This window comes from Xiphias gladius, chromosome 1 (assembly GCF_016859285.1).
Source record: "Xiphias gladius isolate SHS-SW01 ecotype Sanya breed wild chromosome 1, ASM1685928v1, whole genome shotgun sequence".
Lineage (NCBI taxonomy): Eukaryota > Metazoa > Chordata > Actinopteri > Istiophoriformes > Xiphiidae > Xiphias > Xiphias gladius.
The window spans coordinates 7,013,010-7,037,545 of NC_053400.1; the positions used below are offsets into that span (position 1 = coordinate 7,013,010).

Below are 24,536 nucleotides of genomic sequence, written 5' to 3' on the forward strand. Positions count from 1 at the left end.
AGATACACACACCACAGGAGGTTGGATATGGATGTCCCTGACATCCTCCTCCTCTTTCTTTTCTTGTTTCATCTCCCACTCTTTCAAAAGTCCTGTCACCCTGCATCATCCTTCCATCATACTGCGTGTCTGCCACCTTCTCTTATATTTTATTCCTTCTACATCTCTTCTTCAATGTCCTCCTTCTATCTTTCTCCCCCTTCCTTCTCCACCTTCTCCTGTCCTCCTCTGTCAATGTGCAGAAAGCATTAACCCTCACATGGGTCCCTGGACAAAGGAGAGGATCAGGTTTCCCCAGGAGGGGTAACGCTTGTCTGGGAAGTGTCCAGACTGTAAGGTGGGGCTGTTATGTTCATATTAATCTCACCTACAGTTGCCGCCTTCCAGACACAGACAGACATGCGAGACAAGGAGTGCATGAATGGAAGGATCTGTTCACCCTGTCGTTAATTTAACACACTCCCCTTTACATTCAGCAACCATTAATGCACACACACAGTGCGAACAAGAATAAATCTGACAAATAAAGTTTGTTTAGGGGCACCTTTAGTAAAACTATATTTCTAAAAGTGGGGATTCCAGATCCCAAGATGGACTCCAACCTTTTGGTGAAATGTAAACAAAAGTAATAATTACTTTATAATAATTAGTTTTAGTCTGGACACAACGCACAGTTATATGACAATTTTGTCATTTTTACAGTGTGATTTTGCTGTGAAATCAGAAGCTCTAATCCAAGGTTCCATAAAGTTCTGAATCGTCAGCAGTCCAAACCAGATGTCAAAGTAAGCTTTCTTTCGCTAAAATCCCAATGCAGACATACAGGTACATACATGTTCCTAAAAGAAAGACAAGCTGGTTGGTTGGTTGGTGGACCAGCTGTACAGCCTCACAGAACCGCTTGCATGGCTGGAGGGTCTTGTTTCCACATATTTGCTTTCACATGATAACTACAGTATATGTCCATGTTAGCATATCTATGTTCAGAGTCAAATTCCTTGTATACCTGAGCATACTTCAGTTCAACTCAGAATATTTATTTCATCCGTCGAGGATGGCAGGTGAAGGCAAACGGGTTAGCAAACACAACCACACTCAAACAATCCATTCACACGCTTGCAAACAATCAATCTATCAGTCTACATAAAGGTCAACTACCTCGGCTGTTCACTGTCTTGCAGCCTCTGGAGTAAAACCCAACTTTTTCAGTTTGTTTTATAAACAAACCAACACATCTCAGAAGCTTTTTCCCACATTTGCAGTTCATTTATCAATCACATTACTACATCTACCGTGCCTATTATTTCACTGGTTAGCTGACTGGACACGCTTTAGTAACTCAGATCATCTTATCTTCACTTTACTCACCTCACCTCCGTACATGTGTATAAGCCCTGGTGCATGATGATCATCATCATCACAACCACTGATAAGGAGGTATGCACATGTTACTATGCACAAAATCTCTATAATAGACTGGTGTTTTTAAGTAAGCTGCTTATGGTCAGTCGGTCAGGCTTGACATAACTGTGGCGAGAATCAGTGGGAGCTGTTTGGGAGAAAATGAAATGTATTAGACCGAGCTGTTTTTTGTGTGATGTTGTTTTAGCTTAACTTGCATGTCGGGAATTATCGGAAATTGTGAAAGGGCAATTGATATACTTGTCTTTGATACTTTATTTTGGCCTCCTTATACAAGATTGGTGGCAAGCTTGAAAGTGGCACTGGGCTTGTTTATTTTTAATTAAGCAATGTATTTGTGCCCAAACATGAAGCTAAGCATGTTTGTAATGGAGTCCCAAAACACAAGAGTGTTTGTATTGAATATGGTGCCTCCACAGAGCAAATGTGCTCACGTTACACTCTCTCACACCAACAACATCTGTACATTCACACGTAGCCAAACTGTTAGTGGCCCACCATGGTACTTTATGTAAAATTAGTTAAATTTCTACATCTGTGTGAGGGCAAAAAGATTCCAAAATTAGATTCCAATCCTTGGGAGTAGGCAGAGATTAGTGGTTAGGGTCAGCGCAAGGTTGGCGTCAGGTTAAGCACCACAAGGCGGGACTGGTTAGAGTGAAGTTTAGGTTTGGGTTAAGAAAAGAGGAAACAGAATCTACTCCCGGGTATTGGGATCTAACACCAAGCATCGTTCTACTGTTGTTTAGCATTAGCTGAGGTAAGGAGAGAAACACTGGTTTTCATCACGTCCCGCACATTGCTATTTATCCCCTCGTGTTGCCATAACATCTGTTCTCTTAATGCATGGGTAATGATTAAAATTACAGTGCTCGGTAAAACCATCAGCTCTGCACTGCAATAAATGTTTTGAGCTAATTTAATGGACTGATGTTGAAATCAGTCTTGAACCTCTTAGCTACATGTAGCTCTGCAGAGTGAACTACTGTTATTGTCCCATGTTGTACATTAGTTTAGCCATGGTAGAGAGAAAAATTATGGCTTACCAGTCAAGGTCTGTGTTTGTGTGTATGCACGTGGGCTCAGAGCCACTTCAAATATGAGATGTGGGTGGATGTGTGTCACCTTGGCTCTCATGATGTCAGTCGCTGAGTTATGGGGCCACAGCAGCACCTATCGTGTCATAACACAAGCAAACTGTTTGCACTACTCCTGTCCAGCTGTCCACCAGAAGACAATCTCTCTTGTTCTCTAAATTGCACATATTAATACAATGTCAGCTATAGCTGAGGGCAGAGGTCAAGGCTTTACTAACCTTCTATTATTCTTGTGACCACAGAACCATCATGAGCCTACAGCTTGAAACGAAGAGGCCATTATACTTCATCAGAACTGCTTGTTGGATGGCCGAATGGCTTTGGAACCCCACTCCCCCAAACCTCTCTGATGTCAGAATTGTGGGGGGGATTTGTTTTTTTTTTAAGTGTTGGAAGTTTGAAATTTTGACCTGACGATGGCACTAGAGGAAAAGTCAGGACATCACAAAAGTCATGGGGATTCATCCTCTGGGCACCATGCATGCCTGTGCAAAATTTCCTGGCAATCCAGCCCACAGGGGTGGAGATATTTCAGACTGATCAAGAATGAGCCACAGCACCAGCGCCGCTAAAATGTATCCAAGAGGACAAAAAGGATTTTTCAAAAAGGCCACCCACCACAAACCAATTTTGTGGTGGGTGGCCTTTTTCATTTGAATGACGTATACATGATATACGGATGACGACCACCTGTGGATCGGCCGTATAAATTCCCCAGCGGTTGGCTGTCTGCAGACTCAACACATTTTTATGGTCTTTTATCCGCTGTCTGACAGTCACTCACATCTCAAACCCAGATAACACCAAGGGAGGAGACGTCCTGCTGTATTATAGGTTGAGGTGTGACAGAGTTGCCGACGTGGGAAGCCGTGCTCACTGCCAGTTGAGAAATTGGCAGTGTTCAACAGTCAATCGCGGCACACCGCATTAGTGTGTCATCTGTGATTATGCTTCCTAACAGTCCATGTTGACAACACGCCCCCAGACAAATGTATGGTTGCAGTGCTGTGGCCCATGTGTAATTATGACAACGCAGGTGTGTCAGAGAAGATAAGAAAGGAAAAACATAAAGAGTGGAGAGAGAAGCACATATGAGAATTGCTCTCCCACATTTGTGGTTAATATATGTATCACCATAATACCTCAGTCCTACCTCTTATTTCACTGGTTGGTCAACTGAACATGCTTTGGTCTCAGCCTATCCTCTCTTTACTCACACTTCTGTACATGTACATTAATCTAATCTAATCTAATCTAATCTAACAATCACTGTTGTGATTCTAGTTTGATTTTATATATCCACAGTTCTGGCATTAAATATTATAGGCCACTAAGGCCTGTGATCTTTGTGCTTCTTACTGTTGGTTGCTAATGTCCCTCCCTGTTCCTCTCCATTCAGCCAAACAGCAGGGCCTCATGCCAGCTCCCACGTTAGTTTTTCTCCCAACCGACAAGAAAAAGCCACTCTGGCCACTCACCTTGTGTGCCCTTTGGTCAGAAAATAAGAAAGCAATGTCAAGTCTGTGTTCTGAGGTACTGTGAGTTGATTATGAGCAGCAAGGAGAAACTGCTGTTTTTTTTTTAGTTATTTCTTTGAGGATTCATCCATTGATCCGTATCGTTTCCGCCCTCGTTATCTTTTTACCCATTTTCCAAAGAACAAATCTGACCTCAAACCTGATTTTAAAATAGCAATAGCAAATTGTGAGGAGATCTGATAAAAGAGAACAATATACTGTGCTGCATAATAGAGCCCTGGTGCTATATAAACAGATGATGGATTTGAATCTACCTCATTTGTGCATTATCTTCAGAAACTATGTCATTTATAGTATTTGAAAATGAAATATCTCAGTAACCTGAGACCATATCAATTCCATTTCTTGAACTCTGCTGCATCCTAGTGGACTGATAAGGCATACATTTTTAAAATGTCAGGACCATCTTCAGTATAAAAACATTACATCAAGGGTAGTATCACTTATTAATATTAACTGCATCTGAATTCTTTTTAAAATATGACTACGTAGTCAGGGTTTTACTGTAAATAGACGGGCAATCCTGGACAAAGTGAAATTTCCGAGTACAAATTCTTACACATTTTCTAAAACACTCTTAACTCAAACCCCATTGAGCCCCATTACAGGCAATTTCATGAAAGGGACTCACAACTGACGGATTTAAAAAGAGAGAGAGAAAAAAAAAAATTTTCACAATCTAAGCAACAGAGGCCAAGATATCCAGACTTTTATGGATCCCGCTCAAAAAACACCGGATTCAACACTTTCCATTAATAGCATCTTTTTGATAGGTCATCCCTGTGGGGCTTATTTTTTTTCAGACTAGACAAACCTCTTTCAGAGCAACAGAAGACGTTATACAACTGTTTTCACAGTATAAACAGTACTCACCGTGACTAGTAACTGACTTTATGCGTAAAACCAGTGGAATTTCCCTTTAAGGATCTTTACTTTTTGAGGGGAAATGTGTTTACTCTAAAATAAAATGAAAACATGACATGAAAAGATGCAAAACTAAGCTAAAAAATATATATAAAACAACTTAAACCCTTTTTGAGATACTTTACTTAATGCTGAGAGAAACAAATTTCTTTTGGCTGTTTCTTAGTGAAGAAGACATTTATTCAACAAGACAGGCAAGATCTCCTTTCACCAGTGTGCAAGATGATTTGAATATATTGAGTGTGAGGCAGAGCTCATTTATCTTCTCCTCTGGCTCTCGCCCACCTCTCTCTGCCAGTCAGTTAGTCAGTGTTGCAGACAGCACACACAGCCTCAGTGGTGAGATGCAGATTGATAAGGGGCTCAGGCAACATAAGTGGGTGTAACTGGTAGGATCCGACACAAACGCCAAACACACCCCTCAGGGCTGTGGCAGTCACGCTCCATTTCCGCTGCAGTTTTAGCCAAGGAACAAGAGCTTTATGTGAATTAATTATATGTCTGTATTTGATAGTCACATAACTGTAGAATAAAAGGGGGGGGGTTGTTCCAGAAGCAGCTGCATAATGGAAACTGCACTTATTTACACAATCACAAATACAGTTTCTAAAGCTGATAGTAAAGTCACACATTTATAGTTTCCTTGATAACTTTATTCTTTGAAACTACAGTTAAAAATACTTCTTCTGAACAAACACGGCACACACAACACACAACAAACTCACACACAGTGACAAGGTTGGGCATATTCATCACTGTGATGATATTCAGAGGCACGCTTTAAGATAAGTGAGTGTGTGTCTTTCATCACTACTACCTAAGGATGACAGCAGTCTTTTCTGTCGCCCACATTCGGCAAAACAGCATTTTCTAAAGGGTCATCTGTTCCAAGACTTCAGATGAGCAGTCATTGTCATGCAGAGCCCTGTTGTGCAAATCAGGCTTCTCAGAAACTCTATTTTGGTGCCTACAACATTCTGTTTGCCATAACGATGGTTATGGCAAACAGTACCTATTGTCATGCAGCACACCGTGCATGCATAGAGGTAAAAGGACAAAAGCCTTCCTATGAAAGAAACTCAACACAGTACCACAAACACCTAACTCTGACATGTATCCATTTATTTATGCAGTGGTTCTCAGACCCTCTAATGCCAAAGACCAGCAGATAGTTGGACGGAAGTTACCGCCGCCAGGCTACATTTTGGTGAAGACCCATACATTTCATTTTAGGAATCTCATATGAAATAATTGCAGAATCAACTGTTTTCTGTTTCAGGTGATAAGCTACACATGCTTTAGGCCCTTGGGAGCCAATTGTACCAATTTGAGAACCACGTCTCTCATGATACAATATGACCTGGCACTGATTGATTCACTCTTGCACTTCAAATTGCTATGTAGCAACTAGGTTATCGCTGGTGAGGTATAATGTATAGTTTGATCAGGTACATTTGAGCCTGATTCATTTAGCAGAGTTTGTAGTGGCATTATTTTTAAACACTTGACAGCCAGAATACTGAACATTTGAAATGGATTTCGAACACCAAAAATGAATGAAATAGTTTGACAAATTTGGGAAATATGCTGATTTATTTTCTTACAGAGAAGTAGCTGAGAAGATTGATAACACTCTCATATCTGGCAGCTGCTACAGCAGTTTTTATGCTAAACTAAGCTAACCCCAAACTATTATCAGCTATGTGGTTTTTCCTTCAGTTAATTTCTATTTTGATGTTTTTTAGGAAAACACTTATCCTAGGTGAAAGGGTAAGATAACAGTAGTTAACTAGTTATCTGGCATTCAGACAAAGCTAGCTAGCTAGCTATTGTTATTAATAACGCTATTGAAACCTTAATTTCAATACACAGCCGGGCGACTGAACCAGATAAAGGGTAGGAGAACAGCTTGCTAGTTATGTTTCAATACTAGCGAGTTGTTTGGCATTTAAACAAGATAACGCTATTAAAACCTTTATTTAAATATGCATTACTGTCAAGATGCAGTGCTCTGACAAAAGAAAGATGTGTAGAAATAAAACTAATGAGACTGCGGTGATACTGTGACATTTTTGTTTTTAAGGATGACTAGTGGATGCATTTTAATGCCTGGAGCAAACTAGAGACATGCTAATCCGATACAGTTGAGGCCTCTGCTTACAGCTTCTGCTGTTGAGGCAGAAGTTGAGGAAAAATATAGCTTGCAGGAGTGGGTCAAGTTCTACTGAAGGGGGCCTGGAGAGGTTAGAGGTTATCTTCTGAATACATGGGATGGATGCTCAGTAATCCTTGCTGGACCATTTGATGACTACACTGCAGAGGGCTGGGATTAGGGGTCAAAGCATTGTAAATCTAACTAACGGAGCATGGGTCGTCCTTGCAGGGCTTGACATCCCCTTCCAGCAACTGGATCATAACAGCCTTTGTCAGATAGCTAGAGGTGCCTCTCTTTCCCATTGGTGGTGTGTTGTAGAATGCCTCCATATCATCCTGGGACAAACACAACAGAGGTACAGATGAAGAAACATATTTGAAAGATAACAGATAACAGTGGTCATTAGTAGTAAATGATTCAAAGTCTGCAAGTATGAATATGCTGCTTGAGAACCAACCAGTCAAGTTGCAGTTTAAATCCATGTCTATCTAGTATCATATAATATAGGTAGTAAATCTTGTGAAGATTTCTGGAAATATAAAAAAAATTGATTTGACTTGATTGTGTTAAGCTTTGTTGTTCTTGTTCTGCTGTATGTCTATTTTATTAGTGAGTAGGTTCACTGAGATAAACCAAAAGCAGACAAATTCCTTGTCATCCTTCTGATGCAGGATTATAAACATCACATCTCTTGTGACTGGACCAGCACGAAACTGAGGCAGACACGGCTCAGACAGTTAGTCCATATTTATTTCTGACTCAGACATTTTCTTATAACTACATTTACAGTTGTTGAAGAAATTGTGTACAGGAGAAAACGAGACACATTCTGTACCAGCGATTTAGGAGCTGATAGCAAATTCTCTAGTGCAACGTTAATGCATGTACTCGGCAGCAACGACACACAACATTCTCTCCAGCAGTTAACGTTGCCATGACAACCATGATAGGGAAATAAGCCACATTAAAACCCCTCTTTCATTCATCTGGGGAGAGGATCGCTGTGAATAATCTCCAGCAACACACATCGTCAGTAACAATTTATAGATCTATATAAAATGTATTTCAAATAGAGAACGTTTCACTTCATAATGTATTGTACTCATAACACAGGGTATTGGCTGGGTCCGTATTGACTTGCCGTTCAGTCCGGATGAGGACCTAGGTCCAGACTTTTAGAATCCATGATCTATACAGTCACCACAGTTTAAGGTGAGCACCAATTCAGTCACCAATTCAGTATCCAACCAAATGTGGAATATGGCCACAATCTCCCTTTCTGTTCCTGAGTTATGGCTTTGAATAAAGGCCAGAAAAGTGTTTTTGCAGAACATTATAATGTCAATGTGAAGTTGACCTTTGACCTTTTTCATTTAAACTGTCATCACGTCCCCATTTTGTCCTATTACACATTTGTGAAATTTCATCATAATTAGTGGATGAATTCTTGAATTATGGCAAAAAACGTGGTTTGAGAGTTAATACTGACCTTGACTTTTGATCACCAAATTCTAATCAGTTCATCCTTAAGTCAAAGTAAACATTTGTGCCAAATTTGGCAGCATTCCCTAAAAGCGTTCCTGAGCTATGGCATTCACAAGAATAGGACGGACAAATGGATGGATGGAAGGACAACCTCAAAACAGAATGCCTTCGTCAGAGGCATAAAAACATCCTAGAAGGATTAAATCTCAAAAATCTAATAACGCTCTGCTGAATTGGAATATGACAGACGTAGTCTTTTAAACACCATTTAATTAAACTAACCCCGTAGTTAAATTATCAGTGTATGGCTGGAACGGAAGCTCAGTTCAGTTTGGTAGCACATCAATTAAGAAAGTTAATGACTTCATTATGTGGTAGACAGGTCGCATTCAAAGGAGAAAATGTTATGATATCAGTTAACCTGACCGCCTAGAGGAGAACCTCTACCTGTTTCTCTATGCCTTCAAAACAGCTATGATCCCTCTGGAAATCATTGAAGGCTTCCTTCACCAGATTGTCCAGATCCACCTTGTTGCCAAACTCCAGCTCCGGATTTCTCTCCAGCACTATGGACACCACCATCAGCAACTACTCAAACAGTGGAGATTGGACAAAGCTGTTAAAAAACTTTAAAAAAAAGAAAGAAAAAAAGACAATAACAGCAATAGAGTAGACTGTATATTTTTTTAAGGGTCTAAACCTGACTTTGTAATCACACATAATCTTAATATTAACTTTAAACCAAACAGACAGCCAGTAGAGATTTGCTAGATTCATTTAATGACGCTGCTTGATTCTGGACAAGCTGCAGTGCTTAAACAGAAATATGTGACTTTTCCACAATAAAGGGAGCAAAGTCAGTGTTATGTTGATTAAAAATCCATACAAATTTAATGTGATTTAAGTTATCTTCATTTATTCTGATTCTCTTCCTTCTGTGCGCTTTGGTGGCATTGGGCCCATTTACCTCTACAATGATTTGTCTGTACTCAGGCAGGACAATGTTCTTCAGTGTGTCCTCCACCAGCAGGGAGAAGTTCATCTCATACATGGTCATGTCAGACAGTGTGGGTTGCTACAGAGAGATGGTTAAAAAAAGACAAAAAAACGTGAGACTGAAAATCTCAACTGCTGGATACTGTAATTGATGATCAGTGTGGACATCTTCTGTGCATTTGTGGACAGTATAAATGTATCATAGAGCTGTAAAAATTATTTTGTCCTCTTTTACTATAATGCAGTTTTATTGGAGATATAGGTGGCTGATCCAGCTCACAAGTTGCCAAATCATGCTTGCCAAATTAGCAAACACTACTGCGAGGCAACAGTAAACCAGTTACAGTAAGTGTGCGTAATTTTTTGGATGGCATGTCAGAGCTCCAGCTGTTGAAGGTGGTGGAGAGACCAAACTGCTCCTTCCAATAATTGCCACAATTCTAAATTTGCAGTTAAATTCAACGATTTGCCAGTGTGTTTGAAAAAAAAAAAAAAGAAGTGTTATCATACAATATAAACGCACTGAGCAGTTTATTAGTAATCACCTGTACACCTGCCAATCATGTGTGCATAAAATCATACAGATACAAGTTGGGAGCTTCAGTTGATGTTTATATCAAACATCAGAATGGGCGTAAAAGTGTGATCTCAGTGACTTTGACCATGACAAGATTGTTGGTTACAGATGGGCTGGTTTGAGTATTTCTGAAACTCCTGATCTCCCAGCATTTTCCTGGGTGCTGCTGGGAAATGATGTGATGTAATCATGTCAACATGGAGCAGAATCTCAAAGGAATGTTTCCAACATCTTGTGGAATCCAGGCCACGAAGAACTGAGGGTGTTTTGAGAGTAAATAGAGGAACTACCCAGTTTTAGTATGGTGTCCCCAATAAAGTGCTCAGTGGGTGTAGTCTGAACTGGATTTTTGGGAAATAGCTAATAAAGTCATAATCTGTACATGAAGCCAAATACAAAAGATCACATCATCGATCTTTCTTTAACATTATGTTTTTGATGATACAGCTATCAGATAAGTTCTATACACTATTTTAATAATATGCCAACAGGCATTCAGAGCAATAATTTTGACTTGTCTTGACTTGATTTGACAGGAAAAACATAGGTGTTACTACTAACATTAACAAAGTATAAGTGGTAATTATAAGTGTCTGGAATTTTCTGTTCACTACAGAGGAAACTATTGAGTGTCTGTTAAATAGGAAGTAGTGGATGATTGAACGTGGGAGCGATTTTAGACACAGTTCGAGTTAGCCATGACAGTGTGACAACCAGCCAACATGCACAATACTAGGACTCTCAAACTGAAGCAGCTAAATCGGATTCAGCCATCATATGTCTTGAAATGTCTGCAATGAGAAAAGTATCATCAGAACAGCAGAACATCATTAATGACATCACTGAGTATTGATTCCAGTAAATAGTAATATGTATATATATATATGTACAAATATGTATATATACACACACCGTCCCTTCAGCCACAAAAACTGTAACCAGTGTTGGTCAGTACTGTCAGGGGAGGCAGGTACCTGTGGGAGGTGAGTCCCAGCCACCATAATACCATTGGGGGTCCTCTCCAGGATCTGCCACACACGATCATAAAAGCCCAGAGGGGTCCTGTTCAGAGAGCCATCGATCTGACGCCTGTTCAGCCAAGAACTGAGGCAAAACAAAGGTGAGACTGTTGAATCAATTCTTAGAGACCGGGGAAATATAATGTTGATAGCCACTGTGCCAGAGGAAATTGTCTACGAGTCAATGTATATTAGATTAGATGAGATAAGATAAAAATGTAATAATTCCCATGAGGAAATTGGGTTTAGGCAGCAGCAGATAATAAGATAGAGATGTAGACAAGACAGCGAAGAAGATAAAATAATTAGAACTAAAAAGATTATACAAATAAATGCATTAAGATAAAGACATGATGTCTTCAATGGCAAGTGTGTGAGATGAAAGGGGTGAGAAAGCATGGATAATATTCCTGGTAGAGTCAATGTGTTGTAGTACCTGCTAGTGTGCTGCGTCTGCAGGACGTCCAGCAGGAGCTGCTTGATGTCGCTGGGGGAGAGTTGGTAGATATCCTGGTGTGGCATGCCTCCAGCCTGGATATTCAGCTCATGTTTCATGGCCTGGACAATCCATCTGGGAGATCCACAGTACACACACAGTCGCACATTTGCTATTAACTCACTCGCACTAACTTCCATTTTGCTGTGGCTTTAAGGTGGTCGCTTCCTTTAAACAAGGATTAACAAGTTCAAACTGCTTTCATGTGTCCCTTTTTTTCAGCATTGCTTCACAGCATCAAGATAATTTAGGCCACAAATGACAACACCAAAGCTGAAAACAGAAGAATTGCTTATCAAACTGGGGTGATGGAATACTATTTTTTTCTTTAGAAATTGTTGATAGTTTAAGTGCTAAGCTGTACCTATCTTCACAACACTTCCCCCAACATTTTGTCTTGATTTTTCTGAGTTTTCTCAAAAATACGCCTGAAGAGATCCATTCAAACTCTAAAGAGTCTCAGTCTGCAACTGCACTGTGATTCATTTAGAATAAGAAACAACTTCAGAGTTAGAACTTGAAATGCAATGCCTCATTGGTATTGACACAGATACTTGTAATTGACAGCTAGAAGTTCCTAATGTTTGGATTGGGTAACGGAAGAAAATAAACTGAGGGCAAACTAAAGACTGGGCTGATGCTCATAAGTATTGATTGCTCCGTGTTTTGTTGAGTGGTCTGAACACTCCGGAAGGAGAATTACAGCAGAGAGCACATTCTGCATGAGCCCTCATTGCTTGATGTTGCCAGGCACCACTGCACCCATCCTCAACCTGAATTTGTCGTACCCGACTCTGATCTTGAGCATGCCGCTGAACAGCTCTGGGTTGTTGGAGATAATCCATCCGATATGGATGACCAGCTCCTGCTGGAGAACCGACTCCTGCTCCTCGCCACGAGGGGAGCACTTGCTGTAGATGATGCCCTGGATCACCCCTGGTGACAGTGGGTTGGAGATCACCTCCTCCTCATGCCCGAATACGCCGAGGGTCACCTGGTATCACAGGCATTAGCACACACGCACACAGAGGGAAAAAGAGCATATACTGAACCCACACACAGTTAGAAAGTTGTCAGCAGTACATCATAATTGTTCTGTTTGTCAGTGCAAGTGCACAGACACTTCTGAGAGTGTGCACAGGCACAGACTTGCATGTGCACACAGTACTTCCTTCGAGGTGCAATTCGTACAACTATCTTTGTTCCATCACTCTAAAATTGGCCTCCTCTCCCAGAGTCACATAAAAGTGAGTGGGAAAAAATTACAGAATTACAACAAATTACAACAAAATGACTCTGTATTTTGTTCCTTCTGAAAGCCATCTCATGAAAATAACACCTCAGCAATCCTCCTGATTAGAGTACGCAGTTCTATCCTTGCCCCTCAGCTGATGAAATCCACTACTTTCAGGACTTAGATGTATGCATTCATATTTACCTCTAAACTGAATCTAACTGAGCGGAGGGAAGCCTGGAGCCAGACATAAAGTTTGGAAATGACCAGCTTTGAATTCAAGGGGAAGACATTGCTGGATTTCAATATTGAAGAGAAATATAATCAAAACTTGAGTCAGAATTGACTTAAATGAGGTGGCGCTTCTTATTTCTTCCAACTGAGCTGTTATTGTAAGCAGAGGAACACGGCCATCTCAAATTTTAAATCAGCTTTTCCAATCATGTTGAGAAGAGCATTCCCTCCGGTAGGCAATCTATATGCAGATTCACACCTTGAGCTACTTCAGCATAATGAAACGCCTAAAACTGTTCAGAAGGGTAAAAAAGAGGCCAGATAACTGACACTCTTGAGAGGAGGCTAATCTCTGAATAACACTTGACAGGAAATTATGCGCCAAAACTCATTCAGTGAGCTGGAAGTTGTATGAGGGAGTGGCATCAGACAAAGTCCTGGGTCACAATATATCAATTGTCTCATGGAGTGTCTAGACACGTGAACATGCATATTAGGATACTATGGTGGTCATGCTAGCAGCTTCACTACAACTAGAGCTTAGGTACACACACAATGGAGGTGAGGTGTGATGAGGAATACAAGCATGCAGTTATCTTATGTAATTGCCATAGGATGAAAGCATCAGGAGCCTATAATCATATATTTCCAATTTAATTCTTTGAATCAGTGAACATTAAAATCATTGTCCTGACATGCCATTTTCCCAAACATAAACCAAGGTAATTTTACAAAAGGGATAGTTACTACTCAGGCCCTGCTGTCTTTGTGTCCACTTACCTGTTTGCCATGCACTAAAACACTAGTAATACTGGGGGCAAGGCTGTCCACTAGCTTAGTTAAGAGACTGGCAGCAAGACGGACAACAGACCTAGTGGGCGACAAGACACAAGAACATTCTTGACATCATGACAGATAACAACTAACAGCTAGGACTTTAACATCTTTTTTGTTCATTTGGAATACAAGGCTGAGGAGCCAGTTCCTCAACTTTACTGCAGCCTTAATGGAGCATGTATTATGTAGTGTACAGTACATGTACTGTATGTGTCACACTAATAGCATTGGAAAATAATGAATTAGACTTTCAATTCATGATCCTTGCCATTCCTCAAATATTAAAAGAATACATAAAAAGTTCATTAACATGATAAAAAGGCAAGAATGTGTCCCCAGAGGTTGCTGCTAGTTGCTTCCCTCATCTTATTTTAGCAATTCAATGCCCCCAAATTAACAAATCAACTGAACATCAGAATGAAAATGAAAACAAAAACCGCAACTGATTCCTTTTTAAAATCAAACCCACCATCAATTTTTAAATTAAACATTTTCTACCATTCAAAAAAAAGCTAATTGTGTTAGTTCCAGTCTTAATTAATGCATTTCATCTGAAGCCCAAATAGAAAAGTTTGGCCTCCCACAAAATATTTTAATGTTCACTAATTTCAGAATTATTATTTATGAGAGTCACTGCAGCCTTCAATTGCCTCCTATTGCCTGCAGGAATCCTATGAGGAAAAAGCAGCACACATTAATGGTGGTTAACTTCACATGGTAGCCGGGGTTGCTATAGACACACACATGGAGTTGAAGCCACCCTCACAGAAGCAGTGAACAAATGAAGTAATTTTACTAATGGGGTCATTAATATAATCAGCTGAAAAACAACCTTCTCTTATTATATGCTGAGAACAACTCTTTTGTGTGTGTGTGTGTGTATGTGTGTGTGTATTTGTGTCTGTGTGTGTGTGTGTGTGTGTGTGTGTGTGTGTGTGTGTGTGTGTGTGTGTGTGTGTGTGTGTGTGTGTGTGTGTGTGTGTATGCAGAGTTATTCAGTGCTTAAACCTGCGGAAATTTGGAGGCGCATCTTGAGCCCAATGAATAAAAAGGCAACAAAAGCTTTAATGTTTAGAAGGCACGATGTGGCGTCAATCCACCGATGCTTTGTCGGGGAACCTATTTCAAGCTTCACTTCCTGGCTCATGTTAGGTAAATGAGAAAGTAAATTGAACTGAGTATTGATGCTATTTCCCTGCAAGTTGGAAATCAGCCTCTGGGCTTTTTTTTTTTCCTCTCCGTCATAATCAAATTTCTCTATGCAAAAATCATATTCATTAATAATACAGCAAACGATAAAAGTTGTCATGTCAGTCAACCTGATACAAATTCAAATCAAAGCATGGACACAGAAAACACTGACCACTAAAGAGGAGAACAAAAGCTCACACGAGAAGCTGGAACAACCATTTACGGCATTAGGTCAATTCTTTGTGAGTCAGGCCAACGATATACCACAAACAAAATTAAGATTTGGCAGCTTTGTGATCAGAGATCAAAAAGGGAAAGGTTTTTTCGTTTCACTGGATCGGTGGGCACTGGCTTCTTATTTCATTCAACATTATTTGCAACTACATTAAAAAAAATGAAGTAAACTTTTTTATGACTGGGTCTTTGAAACCACGGCGTCATGCATTTCCTTGCTTTGAGAGAATTGAATATCCAAAATTAGGTCATCCAAAAGAGACTACAATATTTAATCTAGGTCCCAGATTACTGCATGCTGTCTATGCAGACATACTGTGTCTGTAGTTGGAGTGACTAAGTCAACTTTTAGAACAGCTTTCAGATCGAAAAGATGACAGTGTTAGAAAGCAACCATAATCTAAATGGGTAATTTAAGTCCTTTGTGCCCATTGTTTGGTTTACTTCCATACAGTTACACTAGCTCTAATACTAGTTTATGTTTACTTTTTGTCATGATGAATTTGCAAATGCTTTCTGCTCCCAAAGCAACTACCAAGCTCTTCCATCGAAGCACGGATGCACTTGATGAAACAAACCTGGTGTGACAGTGAATGGAAAGGCATTTACAGCACCATATCCAACAGCCAAATTTATTCAAAATTTCATTTAAGAGTATACAGCCAGCCTGAGCGGTGGGTGATGCTGCAGAAGAACAAGACAGCAGAAACGAGGGTCCAGCCCCTGTGATGGTTAATGGAGAGAGAAAGCAAACACTGATGACAAACTCCTCTACACATTTGACTTGCGGTGCCTACTAGCTTGGCCTAGCAGGCTTGGTCCAACTCATGACTTTGTCAGAGGCAACCATCTTATTACGCTAAACTTAGCAGTTTCATGAGAAATAGCTTCAGCCGGTTAACATTGTGGCAAGATGCCAAGATACTAGCCTACTACTGTGTTACACCACCTTTTACCAGGGTGCCTACTGGTCAGTTAATTACTACTTTGAGAAGTTAAATACAACTTTTTCACATCTATTTAAAAGCAAATCGCGGGACTAGCGCTAGTTTAATTTAAAAATTAGCAGGAATAATGCTGAGTAAAGTCAGTATTGACTGGTCTTCACTAGGTTTCAACTGATTTATTTGTAGTTTATAGTTTATTATCCATTGCGTGTATTTTACACAGTTTTTGATTCTAATTATTTCTATTTTTAGTCCTTCCAGGAAATGTAGGCTACACACTTTGCTTAAGTCTCAACTTTAATGTACTTATTTACATAAGCTGACAGAAGAGCAGAAATTTTGACGTTTTGGAATATTTGAGTCATGACTCCAAACATTGAATATGGCAAATCAAAATTTTTCTGACCTTTTTTTCTGTGGACACCCTGGTTATGAGGAAATTTAAAGTAAGTTTGGCTGAACCTCACGCGGCTCTAAGGTAGCTAACTAGCCAGCCAGCTAACTGGGAGACAACATGCAGTCTTCAGTCCATCTCTGCCTGAACATTACCTGTTTCCCCTGCACCAGAATTGTGGTGATGTGAGGAGCTATAGAGCTGGCAAACTTCTTGGTTATGGCAGCAGCATGACGCACTGCCATCCTACAGTTCAGCCGGATTAAATAACAGTTATTGTCAACAAGAGAGCAGATCTTGTGAGGATTAGAAATGGGGAAGGAGAAGGTATGGATACAATACATTTGGTTAAGGGGATCCCACCAAAAACATGGAGCAAAATTCTAACATCTCATGTAATTTTCTAATATGAACTCCGAACTCCTTTTAAGTCACACTAAATTATTCAACAGAGCAGTGACTAATAACGGCTAACAAGGTCACTGGTCAACATAATAAAATACAAGATGTATCACTGGCCCTGAATATATCTTTCTGTTTTGTCTTTCTGGAGACTTTTGGTGATTCTTTTCATATTTGTAAACACACGCACACACACACACACACACACACACACACACACACACACACACACACACACACACACAAAATCTGACCTGGAATAAGGAAAATGTACTCTCAACAAAAGAAGTAAATGTATTCACTGTAACTATTTGTATGTGTGTGTGTGTGTGTGCGTGTGTGTGTGTGTGTGTGTGTGTGTGTGTGTGTGTGTGTGTGTGTGTGTGTGTGTGTGTGTGTGTGTGTGTGTGTGCGAATATCAGACCAAAGCTTTCTGCTACCAGCTCTTCTGTAGATTCTCTCCAGTTCATCCATCAGGTTCTCTGGAATCACAAATATGTATTTATGTGTAGCCATTAAACATTAGAAAGACATATAAAGTCACATTCAATTTATCCCCCATTCTCTGTAATGCTGAACTGCAAAGAAAGCAGTCACTACACATTCAAAAGCATGATTGTATCCTAAAGACCTGTAATTGATTAAAAAGGACTAGTGAATGCAACAAAACGTGGTTTTCCAGGAATTAAATGGAGAGATAGTAAACAGTTAATATTAATCTTAGCAAAGCTGCTAATTCCTGACACCTCGGACATGATCAAATTTCCTGTACATTTAATGAGGAAACTCTGAGAATCTCCTGATCAGTTTCGGCGCACGTGGCATCTAGTTGAGAGTGTGTGCTTACCATCTTTGGCAAGGAAGTCTGGTCCTTCTCTCCTGTGAAGGATGCCTGCAAGCTGTGCCTGACTGGCCAAGCAGTTGGAGTCCTGCGCAATGACACACACGCAGACAAATGGAATGATTAGCTTAGTCATGCATAAAACACATAGTTATGAATAAAAAAAATATACACATAGATAAACATAAATATAGAAAGTACTAACAGGCAACATTGAAATTATTATTCTCAGACAAAATTGTTTTCTGCAATCTTGCAATTTTGATAATAATAAAAAATAATAAAAACAGTTTTTTTTTAATAGTATTTCCTCATTTAAATTTGACAGCAGGTTTTATTGTTTAATATGGAAAAGTAAGCGTTTTTAAGCATGTCAGGGGAAGGTTTGGGTAAATTATCCAGTTAAGATACTTATAAACGTACAACGATTATTATGTTTGGTGGCTTCTAACACGCTAACACGCTTAAATAAATTCAAAACAAACTTACACGACAAAAGAAAACCGGTGTTGTGTAGAGAGTGTGAGAAATAGCGGCAGCAGATGGCAACATTCATTTAAATGAAATATTAAAGTCTGTTCCATGAGATAGCTCACTAAAAAAAACCAACAATGTCTGATGTTTTCAGTCTTTTACGCTGACCTCTATCATGAATTTCTCACAGAGCCAACAAATCCCAATTGCAGTGAAGTTGAGGTTTTAATCCTCTAAACGGTGATGAACACTTGAAAGTTTAAAATATTCAGGTACGGAGCCAGATTGAGGGAGAGCTGTTTATTATTGTGCGCAGACTCAGGCAGACAGTACCCAAAACCTGGGTAGGAGGAAAAATGTTTGAACATATTAATAAGATGTTATAATGGAACAGGAGACAGGTGGCCAAGTGAGCCTTGACAAGAGCGACGTATGTCAGTGAGTCAACAGGAGGGAACAATGAGTGCATAGAGTTTTATCTTTTTCGCAAATTAGGCAAACGTTTCACAGGTGACTGGTAAAATATAACCTGTTGCAGTTTTAGATAATTGTTAAAGAATACTATCGTTCTGCTGTGAATGGCAATTTTATATGTTGGCAGAGTTTTATGTATTTACTTAAATTTGTTTTTTGCTCCTCTAATTTACTCACGTTTTCTAATTTGTCAAAATAAAAAAAAAAGGCTTCATTTCAATGGCAGTTATTAGCCTCAATATGAATTTGTGGGCCCTTTAGCCCTAGAGCCAGTCAACTCACATGGAACTTCTGGATGATCTCATTTGTGGGCTTGTGCAGCCACTCCTCCACACTGATCTCCGGCTGCTGCTCCAGGTCCGAGGCATTGGGCGTACTCGTCTGTCGCTTCACCTTTGAGTGTTTAGGCAGCTCCAGCTCTTCGAAGCTCTTAAACTCTGAGATCCTATGCACACACCCAGACACGTTACACTATGAGTGCTATTTGTATGTAGACAGCAGATCCGGTATGCAGTTTCTTTACTGCTTGTTTTTCCCATTTGCAGCATTTCTCGGTTGAAGCAACGAACAAATAATGCTGGCATCGTTCCTTTACCAAAATACCAATCAAGTCTCCATGTCAGTTATACTACCGTGTAACATTTGTGACAGGGGCAAACGCACTGACCTCTCACAAATCAAGCATAAAGACCTGAGAATGTTCTTACTCTGCTTCGTTAACACGCAGGAAGTCCAACTGCTCCACCATTGCTCCAGATATCAGGGTCTAAAGGGTTGATGAGAAGAAGAAACATTTAATGATTTGCACAGTGATTCTTTTGTCAATAAGGCTGCAATAAACAAAGGATTCCTCAGTCATACAGCACGCCTATGCATGTGTGAGGACCTCTAAAGGCACACTCCAGAGCACAACAATACAGGAGGTGAGGAGACAGTGCTGTTTAAATCCCCAAGGGGAGGTTTGTCGGGCAACTCTGTAGATAAAGCAACTGTTTGAATAGTGCAGTTCATAAAAAATAAAAAATGGAGTACGAAAGGAGTGAATTTAGTTCACTGTTTCAAATTTTACGCATGTGTACAGCAGCGGTAACAAATGAATGTCTAACACAGCTGATAAAAGTCTGAGTATTTTTAAGCATAGCTGTGTAGGAGTAAAGAGCACAGTTCAATGCAACTTGCTCCTGTGGTCTAAATGTTATATTAGCCATTCCAACTGAAGTCGACTCAAAACAAAAATAAGAGGCATATAGGAGAGGAACGATCCTGTTCCCCATAACAATGAGATGATGAAAAGGGGAAATGTTTCAAAGCTATGGGAGGTAGCTGCAAAGTGAATAGCAAATAGGCGAATGGAAGACGAACTTTAGAGCAAAAAAAAAAAAAGGATAATATGAGGAAGTCTCTACTGAACACCACACACACTCACAGAGAAGTTAGGGTTGGAAAACCTGTCATAAGTTTGACAAAGTAGTTGGTTAAAGTTACCAGTGTGAAAATAATTCTAGTTCAGCCTTGGACTTATTTTCCTGCTCTTTGCCATCATGAGGATTGGCCATGAAAACTGAGAGTATTTCAGTGCGTTGAACTTACACTGAGGGAGCATCTTCACATATGACATGAACAAGGCAGCCGGCAAATTAAAGGACATGTACGCAGTGCTACAATGAATCAATTCGTTTTAATAAAGCTGACATGATGTTGAATACAAGGAGGTTGTGAGCAAACAGTTGCTTATTTACTTATCTAGCAGATACAGAGAAATATTAAAATTCATTTGGAATCTTGTTTCATGTCCACCTGTTGAATGTATGTCAAATATTCACTCTCCTTTTCGCGTTCTCTCTCTCTCTCTCTCTTTCCTGTGAATCATATCTGGCTTGTCACCTGTTAAATTCTCTATCATGTTCACCATTTGGTTGATAGCTTTGTTTGTCTGCTGTTTGTCTGCTTCTTAGAGCTTTTATTTTATTTTTTAATAAACAAAGCCTCCTACTGCTGCTGAAAATGAGGTTGTTTAGAATGGTGAGACTGAAGCAAACAGTAAAGTTGCGGGCTATAAAACCAAACAATGGTTGAACGACCCCTTCACATTACACGCCGTCATGTGATCCAGTGTTTATATCAAAATATTGATTATAGCAGCTGTAAAGAAGCGTGGTGTTATGTTTTCATGGCCCTTCCACTGGCTTGGAGAGCAATCGTCCTGGAAAAGCTATAATGAACAGCTGAACAGAATTAACAGTCCTGAATGCAAAATCTAGCAAATAAGACCAATTGTAATGGGATTTTTCCTTTAGTTTTTTGTAGTCCTTTAGTTTTAGATGTGAGTTTTCAGGAGGCAATGCAGTGTCTTATTAGGCAACAAAAACTCTGGAACCCTTTCTGACCTCCTCTCTGTAGTATTGTGGCTGCTTTCATAGAATCTGTGACACTTATTATGCTTGCTTCATTCAAGCCCTCGTGTCACAAATATGGTAACACCCAGTAAAAGGATTCATTAATGTATGTCAGCACTCAATGTCCGATTCAAATTTCTCTAGGGTCTTCTCAGTAGGTCAAAAGATACATTGGATGGATGGATTTCTAATCTATTAATTTACCATTTAATTTGTTGTTGCCCCCTAAAGTCATTCCAATCCATTTTTTAAAAAGTCACAAAAAGCTTCACCCCAAGGGTTTCCATCTCTTTTTAAAAACAGTCCAGGCTCAAACCCGCTTCAGCTTTCCAAGGCAAACAAAAACAGACTGCCTTAAAAATTGAATCCGACAGACCAAGGTCAAAACACAGATAAACACTGGTATTGCTTTTGAAATAAGGAGGAACTTCAGATTAAGGGCTGGGAAAATTTTGTTTGTTACCAAAGACAGAGGTGAAGCTCTATAACACAATTTGTTGAAACATTTGTAATATCAAGCCAATGTTTAGTTCAGAGACAAATGTAACATCCATTGTTACGGAGCCACCAGAAGAGAGCTGGTGGCACGTCTTCCCCCGACCGCCACTTTTATGAAAACCCTTCACAATACGCAAACAATGAAAACTGTGGGAACAATAATGGTAACACTGATTCCGTAGGGAACTTGTATGATGATGTAATGATCTAACACCACTGATCCTTTCAGTAAAATGTATGATTGACCAGTAAAATGTAGGACTGTGCATTAAAGAAGTAGAAAGATAGATACTGGTTCTTGGTATGAAATATACCTTAAAGATGATGGACTGCATAATACTGTATAAGCTGAAATCAATGTCTGGGTGTAGTTGTGTGTATAGAGTGATATTATAATATAAAATATTATACAATGTATATGAAGTACAGATGTCATTGATTTGTGTATAAATGCTAATTTGCCGTACAAAATTAAATCGATTTAAATAATTGTATCCATTCAAATCCATTATATTGGTGGAAGTTTGGAAATCTTTATGGATATGCTTGAGTGAATTAGGTATGTGCTATAGAATATATATGTGTCCCGGGGGACACCCTATTACCTGAGCATTAGTTTTCAGCAGTTGGACAACTACTAAAGCGAGCCAACAGTGCTCTACTCACCCTGATCATTGACCTAAGGCATGCTTATCACCTTACATAAAACCAGTAAGACTGATGTCTAGTGTCGCAAGATTGGTGATTGGCGCAGCATCATTTGTGATATTCAGCGTTTTGAGCCATTTATTGAAAAGTGACAAAAGGGAGTCTGAACAAGCCATGGTTAATGTATTGATCAAATATCTAATTCATTTGGATTTTTTAAAATTGTTGGCTATGCTTTTTACATGGAAAACTCCCACCTTGTGTTGTGTCATTTTGTAACAATTAACAATTATTGATTGGTAACATGTCCAATGATCCATTAAGGAAAATCCTTTAAATTTGCATTCCTAATATAAGGAGCGATTACGAATGGCCCAATGAAAGACTGCATGCACTAATAAAAATGTATTGGATCCACAAACCTGAAGTCTGTCGACGTGAACTTTGACCCCTCCAATGTTGCCTTTCTTGAAAGATGCCAGCATGTCCAGGACTGGGTTGAAGCGGCTGCCCCTGTTGAGACAGAGGTTAAAATATTTTGTATTGTTTTTTTCTTTTTCTTTTTTTACATTAGTGTTAACTGTTACATTCCAAACACAATATCTTTACTTAAACCTAACATGAGGGTGAAATTATCCCAGCTGAAACTTTCCGAATAAATCAGCACACTTCAACCAGACCCTCATTGCTTTATTCAGTCTGCTGCCACCATCTATATAGGTCATAATCCCGATCGAAAGCAAACTAATGACTATTGAGTTGCTTCTGTGAGACCCCAGCGACTAATTCCAGATGCTGCATCTTGGCTGTTTAAACGTTCGTAGCACTTTTAACATATGGCTCCTTAGATAATGGTCAATACTGCTGTAATCAGCCCACCAGTCGAGCTATAGTGATACAAATGAGAAACATTATCACCAAATCAGCAAGCAAGTAAAGTACCACCTCCCTGCTATAAAGATAAATAGTATATGTAGAAGGGAGGGGAGGTAGAGAGGGAGAGAGAGAGAAATATTGGATTTTAAACGTGAACTAAATTGCACTGTGACTGTCAGGACGTTTTGTTGCGAGTTTCAGCCAGAAACAGGCAGGAAAAAAGAGATAAAGGGTGATGTATGGAGAGATAGGAGGAAGAAGAATGCTGTGAGAAAGATATCATAGGACAGGAAGGCAGGAAAAAAAAGCAATTATGGGGTGTGTATATTACTTGATGTTATCCTCGCGGATGAGAACCAGGAAGAGAGGACGTCCCTGCATCTTCCAGCACTGTTTGATGAACTGCAGGGCGTTCTGCAGACACAGACACACACAGACACCGTTTCAGATTTGCAAGGACATGCTGCTGGTTCAAAGATTTCAGTTTCCACTGTTTCTGAGCAGAAACTGGGTCAGTGCCATTGCTAGAGTTCAATTTTCTCACCAGTCAAACGGATCCAAGTTTAAATTTGAATCTGCAGTTTTTGATCAAGACTCATTTACCTCAAAAATATAAAATAAAATAAAATGCCGGAAAATGAAGGCCAGGTTTAAAATAACTGAATTTATCCTTGATTTATTTTAAAGTCCGCAGTTATTATTCATAATAGTAGTATACTTTATACTTATACTGTATACATGAAGATAGGTGATGAGGCCCTGTGCGAATAGGGCATTGTTTTATTTATTATAACTTATATATTATGCAACTCATTATAATAATGAAAACATTCAGTGTAGACTAGATTTTACAACATGTTACAACACATACAATACGCTGATATTGAATTTCTTCCTCACAAAGCACTGTATCTATAAATACAACGTCTTTGCCCTAACCTGACAGATGACAGTGGAGACAAACAGAGAACATGGAGAAATGACAGAGAGGATGACATGCAGAATGAATTAAACTGCGGATGCTCAAGTGCATGTGCCTCTTTGAACTCTAGGCCCCAAGGATGGCCAGCAGCTGAAGATTAGTCTCAGGAAGAAAAACAGAAAAAAACCTTTTCATAACTTTTTAGAAAGTTGAGACAGTGACCAA

The 24,536-nt window shown here is 39.5% G+C and overlaps 1 protein-coding gene across 3 annotated transcripts in view; it reads right to left on the reverse strand.

Moving 5' to 3' along the window:
* Positions 1-5,616: 5,616 nt before the first annotated feature.
* The window catches only part of phkb (phosphorylase kinase, beta), a 106,461-nt gene continuing 87,541 nt past the window's right edge, over positions 5,617-24,536 (reverse strand). For 2 of the 3 annotated variants that reach the window (XM_040130981.1, XM_040130800.1), the window contains 14 exons: positions 23,721-23,803; positions 22,936-23,026; positions 19,679-19,737; positions 19,254-19,416; positions 18,030-18,111; positions 17,607-17,664; positions 13,958-14,048; positions 12,498-12,703; positions 11,650-11,784; positions 11,169-11,298; positions 9,589-9,696; positions 9,069-9,209; positions 6,955-7,471; positions 5,617-6,807 (listed from right to left, as the gene is read on the reverse strand). In XM_040130981.1, coding sequence (XP_039986915.1) covers positions 7,334-7,471; positions 9,069-9,209; positions 9,589-9,696; positions 11,169-11,298; positions 11,650-11,784; positions 12,498-12,703; positions 13,958-14,048; positions 17,607-17,664; positions 18,030-18,111; positions 19,254-19,416; positions 19,679-19,737; positions 22,936-23,026; positions 23,721-23,803 — 1,485 coding nt within the window. In that variant the 3' untranslated portion in view covers positions 5,617-6,807; positions 6,955-7,333. Of the gene's footprint in view, positions 6,808-6,954; positions 7,472-9,068; positions 9,210-9,588; positions 9,697-11,168; positions 11,299-11,649; positions 11,785-12,497; positions 12,704-13,957; positions 14,049-16,935; positions 17,027-17,606; positions 17,665-18,029; positions 18,112-19,253; positions 19,417-19,678; positions 19,738-22,935; positions 23,027-23,720; positions 23,804-24,536 lie in introns of all 3 variants that reach the window. The other variant, XM_040130895.1, reaches the window with a different exon arrangement.